Source organism: Leptidea sinapis, chromosome 38, assembly GCF_905404315.1.
Source record: "Leptidea sinapis chromosome 38, ilLepSina1.1, whole genome shotgun sequence".
Lineage (NCBI taxonomy): Eukaryota > Metazoa > Arthropoda > Insecta > Lepidoptera > Pieridae > Leptidea > Leptidea sinapis.
Window position 1 is genome coordinate 7028709 of NC_066302.1, and position 6347 is coordinate 7035055.

Here is a 6347-nt window from a genome sequence, read left to right on the forward strand (position 1 = left end):
AATCAAAACACTTTCTAATGGCACATATTATAAGAATTTCCTTCACTATTTATTTCAGTAGGAGCTGAAGAATTGTGCCTATATTACATCCATAGTTTGCGTATACAAAAGGTAAAAAGTTGGCAAAAGTTTTTGCACTTTTAAAATTACTATAAAAAGTAAACTACGCATTGAATTAAATGAATGTTTATGTAAATAAAAGAAAACACTCGAGATTTTTATTTTTTGTAAATAATATCGTCCGGGTGGCCTCCAACTCGCCGCTCTTCAAAACATGGCCCTAAGCTTTTGGAAAACTCTTCAACACACAAGGGCTGGGTATGTTAGCAATTTCTTATTTTCCTTTAATTTTTTGGGTATTGTTTTTGGTTGATTCACATAGATTGTGCTCTTAAGATAACCCCATAGAAATCCGCGGGAGAAAGGTCTGTGCTACGGGGGAATATGGAAATGAAATGAGATGAAATTTTATTTGCAGGAAACATTGTACTTAAGATGTTAACAATATAATGGATAATCCAATATGTTTCGTCAATTGATATGCAAAATATGTTACAAAATTGTCTAAACACTACTCGTACTGTTATACCGAAACATGTCGGATTTCACAGTGATATCAATAATATTTATAAAATGAAATTTTAAGATATTATAATATGAGACGTAAATAACTTAATAATTCATTTAGTACCTATGTAGAATGTTAACAAATTCAATGTCATAAAAGTATATTAATTTACATATATTATTATCAAATAGACTAATTCATTTTGTATTGAAAAATTCATTTAAACTATAGAAGCACTTATTTGTTAACCACTGATGATTTCTTCTTTTAAAAACTTTGAACGGTAAATCTTTCAATTCATTGGGCAATTTATTATATATTTTCACAGACATGCTTTAACAATTTCTACTAAAAGATGCAGTTCTACAGAAGGGCGTTTTGAGTTTATTACTTCTGGTTTTTTTTTGTATAGAAATCACACAAATGTTTTCGAACTAGGCTTATTTCATAAATGTATAGGCATGGCAGCGATAGAATTTTCAATTTTTTAAATAGCGGTCGACAAGAATCTAGGGGGCCCGCTCCACAAACCGCCCTGATACACTGCTTCTGTCCAATAAATAAATGCCCTATGCTCACCGAGTTGCCCCATATGACCAATCCATATCTTAAAGCTGAATCCACGAATGCATGATATGCCATTAGCGCAGGTTTTTCACCTATTGTTTTTTATACGCGTTTGAGGACAAATACATGTTGGTTAATTTTTTTGCTAATTTTGTCAACATGTGACTTGAAGGACAAGTTGCTGTCTAAAGTAATACAAAGAAAATTGACAAGTTGTGCTTCTTTAATATTCTCATTATGATAATTAACATTTATATTTATTATATTAACATTAACATTAATATATTTTCCTTTCCCATTCTTATTATAATACTGCATATACATTGTTTTTTTATACTTATTTACAGTCAGGTTATTTTCAGTAAGCCATTCAATTGTGTCCTTTATTGTTTTATTAATTTCTATATCATATGTCAATTCATTGTTACATTTAATAACAATAGAGATGTCATCAGCAAACAGAGTACAGTTATAAGTAGTAATGCTAGGTAAGTCGTTTATGTAGATTATGAATAGAAGTGGACCCAATATACTTCCTTGTGGTACGCCTTTTGTTTTAAGTCTAAGTTCTGATCGATAAGATATTACTTCTTGTTTATTATTTAATTTAGCAATTTCAACGTATTGAGTACGATTTGAAAGATAACTTTTAAGCCAGTCATTTGCTAGACCTCGAATACCATATTGAGCGCATTTATCTAATAGTTTTTCATGGCAAACATTGTCAAAAGCTTTGCTCATATCAAAAAATACTGATGTTACTGGAACTTTTGTGTCCATGCATTCCAATATTTCTTTTATTAGCGAAAAACACGCTAAAGTTGTTGGTTTTCCTTTTTTGCTTGGAAACCATTTTGTTCCTCCAAAATGATATTATTTTTTGTTAAAAAAGATGTTAATCGCTTGTACAGTATCTTTTCAAAAAATTTTGAGATAACAGGAATGAGTGTGATTGGTCGATAGTTGTTAACATCCTTTTTATCTCCCGCTTTGAGTAAAGGTGTTACTTTTGACTTTTTTAAATTTGATGGGAACTTACCTTCTTCAAAAGATAGATTTATTAAGTAGACTAGGACTGGAGCTAGTTCCTTTGCACATTCCTTTATTACCTACCTTTCTTGCTATTTCATCGCAGCCCGTGGAATTTGAATTATTAAGTGACTTAATAACGATTATTATCTCCATTTCATCAGTTGGCATTAAGAAAATATTTGAATTGTTGTTTTAATTTATATGCAGGTTTTTTATTTTTTACATTTTGACTTTGTATGACTGTATTTATAAAATAATTATTAAAAATAGTAGCAATCTGAGTTGGATTATTTATAATTTTATTTTTATAATTAATTTCATCGATACTTCCTACATTAGAGTTAGTTTTATTTTTAATCACATTCCACGACACTTTGCATTTATTTTTCGAGTAAAGTATATATTTGTTGTTACTACTTCTCTGAGCTAGGTCTATACACTTGTTGAGAATCTTTGAATAATTATTAAATTTGTTTTTGTTGGCAGGTATTTTATTCTTATAATATTGATACCTTAATTTTCTTTTTGTTGCACATGATTTTTTTATACCTCTGGATAACCATTTTATTTTTGAATTTGAAATATTAATTTTATACTTAAGAAGAGGAAAACATAATTTATATCCCCTTTGGCCGAGTACAGTTTGTTAGGGAACAGTAACTTCATCATGGGTAAACTCTCGTAAGATGTATGGTAGGTGGCGCCATCTTGCTGTATTTGTGCTGCTGTTGTGACCTTCAAAATTCTACGTATTCAACAGCCCAAACCGTCACTTTTGGAGAATGCAAAGGTCTTTGATGTACTTTAAGATTTTTTACAGTCCAAGATCTGCAATTTTGTTTGTTCACGTGCCTATTTAGTGGGTAGTGGGCTTCGGCAGAAAATAAAATGTTGAAATTGCTAAGCCGCTTGATTGATATTGATGATTTTTTACGCCCTCCCTTGTAATATATATATGCAATTTATGATTTAAATAAGAGACAAATATTTTCATTATTTATTTATTACTTTAGACTTACAATTACATCAATATTTTTAAAGTGACACAATCACAATCTTGTTTTTCCAATTCTTTGTTTGTTTCTTGTTATGAGCTATGACATCAGTTCGGTCTCACCAATCGCAAAAGTTGTAGGTGTCCGCATCGGTTGGCTATTTTTAGCAATGTTCTTAAATTCTTTTAAGTTACTATTTCGGTGTTTAATATTTTTTGTTTATTATATTGCGATATAAGCAATGGAATTAAAATATATAAAAATATACATATTTCCTATTGTTTTTGTACTTGCAACATTTACAAGATCTTAAGCCTTGGTAGCCCTGTAATGTCCACTAGCTATGGTGCCCTTCAAGTAGAAACACAAATAGTGCTACAGCTGTTATTTTCATCTATTTGACATCCTGTGGAAAGCTATATGTCATAAATTAAGTATGTGATTGTGATTGGACATCCACAGTGATTTATTCAAGAGAATGTCCGTAAACAGCCCAGTCAAACAAACTTATGTGTGCTTGGGCCATAAGTTTGTCAGATATTAATAGATCTTCCGCTGTTTCAGTTCAGTACCTTTTTTCATAATTAGGCCCAATTATTACTGTTTTGTATACACAAATAATACTTCTTCACTGCTGTCCAATAGGCCCCAAGGCGAATCTAAATTGTGGTACATTATGTTTTCAAAATAAAACTCTTTGAGAGATGTTAGTTACATTCTGAATGTGTTGCTAAGATGTCAGATCAATCCAACCTATTCTTATTATCTATTAATCATCTAGCTCATCAGATAGGCCTTCATCAAGGTCATCAAACTCAACCTTAACATCCATGGCACCATCATATTGTTCATCAGACAGGCCTTCATTGAGGTTGTCCGACTCAAACTTAACATCCTTTGCACTATCATCATAGTCATGTAACTTTCTTCTCCAAATTTTAATTAACATATCCCATGACCTCCTACTGTATTTAGTGAATTTCTCTGGGGTTTTAGGGTCTTCCTTTTTCCTTTTATCACTGCAATAAAATATAAATTAATAATTATTTGCTATAACTGTAACCAGTAGTGAATAACCAGTAGTGTAGTACTGTATAACCAGTAGTGAATCATTAGCTACTTGATGGCAACAATTGTGTGATGTGTGTTCACAATCTCCATTGCACCTACAGAGTCCTCAATTCTGTTCTCTTGCAACACCAGAGGAATCACAAGAGCGTTGCCAGCCTTTAAGGAAGGTGTATGCGCTTTTTTTGAAGGTACCCATGTTGTGTCGTCCCGGAAACACCGCACAAGGAAGCTCATTCCACAGCTTTGTAGTATGAGGGAGAAAGCTTCTTGAAAACCGCACTGTGGAGGACCGCCACACATCCAGATGGTGGGGTATCATCCCCACCATCCTAACTTGTGGTGTGTTGTGCGAAGGTGGTGGTCGGGAATTATTTCATAATTCCAAAGTACAGCTAAGCAATATTACAAAGAGAAGAAGCCATCTTAGGCCACAAGTATTGTTAGGACTTTTAACAACAGGCAAACTAGCATGTGGCATACCTGGTGGGAAGTGAGAACTTACACCTGTGGCCATTTGCAGTTCCAGAGAGATTTGGAGGAGGCTTTTGCCAATAGGTACTTTGAAGTGAGAAACACAATTTAATAAATCTTTAAAGTTGCTTATTATTTTAGTAAAGATTGTGTTATTAAGTAGCATTAGGTGGTTAAGTAATAATTCTATTTGCTATTATGCAGAAATCAATCAATTCACTACTTCAAGGCTCTAAATTCTAGAACAAATTATATTTCATATATTAGGATACTCACATAGGAACTTTTTTAATATAATTATGGTAACCTACAGTGTTTTTACCATAATCAATTTGTTTTTGCCGCCTTGTTAATATTATTGGATCTGTTTCTAATTCAAAAACAGCTTTTTTTGGTTTTCTGAAACATAAAAAAGCAGAGAAAGGACATAGATTACTGTTTACAATAATTTATTACAGATTACAACAAATTATTAGTATATAGGTTGAATATACATAGCTATAGATCAAATATTTGGCTAAGGACAATATCACTTTATAAATGGAGCTGGTATAGGCACTCACTGAATTTTTTTATGCTTTGATACAGAAATGATGCAAAAATATGTCCCAGTTTTCTTTTATAGATATACATCTCTAGCTTATGGTGTTGTGGTACACCAGGACAGTTAAAATACTGAATGAAAGTAAAGTCAGCAGAATAACGTAAATAATTAATACATATTGTTCTTTTATCTTTACTTCACTCAGTTATTAATAAATACATAAATTGGAAGGCAACATAAGGTATAATTACTAAAGCTATATCAGAAATTAACCTTGTTGTTTTTTCAATTTCACTTTCTTGATTTGGCTTAACTCTCTTTCTACTGCTAGAATTTTCCCTGCTATCACTCTTTAGCTTTTCTTTTGTTGCTCTCCGACCTTAAAAATGTATCTGATATATTGCATTATGAACATTTACTATAATCAAAAATCAAAGTTTTAGTGTTCAACTTGTACCTGCGGTGATCTCTTGCTCGCTATCTCTATTCATAGTTTTTTGTGCAAAAACGTTAAGAAATATTAAATAACTAACAGAACAAGCTCCGCATTATTTAGTTGTATCAAATACAAATAAATAGCGAAAACTTTGTTATTAAATAATATACAATTAGGTATTGTTTGTCAACAACGAATTACAGATTTATTGTGATTACTGATTACAGAATTTAGATCAGAGAATATAATATTTACTACCGTACCGTTACAAAATATAGTTAGGTAAGTATAGCACGCTAAAACATAGAGAGCAGAGAATATAATAGATACTCTAGCGTCTCGGAGCACATGTAAAGCCTCGAGAGAGCGTATTTAATTGAACATTTTCTAAGTAGTGGCAATCCTTCATCAAATACACTTAGTAGTGCGATAGAAAGAGATGACGTGCGACAATCGACTTCAATTCAAATTCATATGTACTATGTAGCTGTTTTTCTTTTTTATTTCAGTATGGTAGTGTTTGCCACTACAATATCGATAAAAAAATAATATAATATTTAAGAAACACGCTGTTGGGCTAAAAATAATGTGAAACTTCTGAAAAGTTCCTGATTAAAATATACACTGGAAAGTTTTGAAAAAATAACTGTATATTTTTTGAAA

At 31.6% G+C, this 6347-nt stretch overlaps 1 protein-coding gene across 1 annotated transcript; it reads right to left on the bottom strand.

Annotated features, from left to right (window-relative positions):
* Window positions 1-3154: 3154 nt before the first annotated feature.
* On the bottom strand, window positions 3155-5975 carry LOC126975978 (histone RNA hairpin-binding protein). The gene is made up of 4 exons (XM_050824115.1): window positions 5706-5975; window positions 5522-5627; window positions 4981-5103; window positions 3155-4181 (listed from the first exon to the last, which is right to left on the bottom strand). Exons 1-4 carry the CDS (start codon window positions 5737-5739, stop codon window positions 3932-3934), a joined length of 513 nt encoding a protein of 170 aa, XP_050680072.1. The 5' UTR covers window positions 5740-5975; the 3' UTR covers window positions 3155-3931.
* Between the last annotated feature and the right edge of the window lie 372 nt (window positions 5976-6347).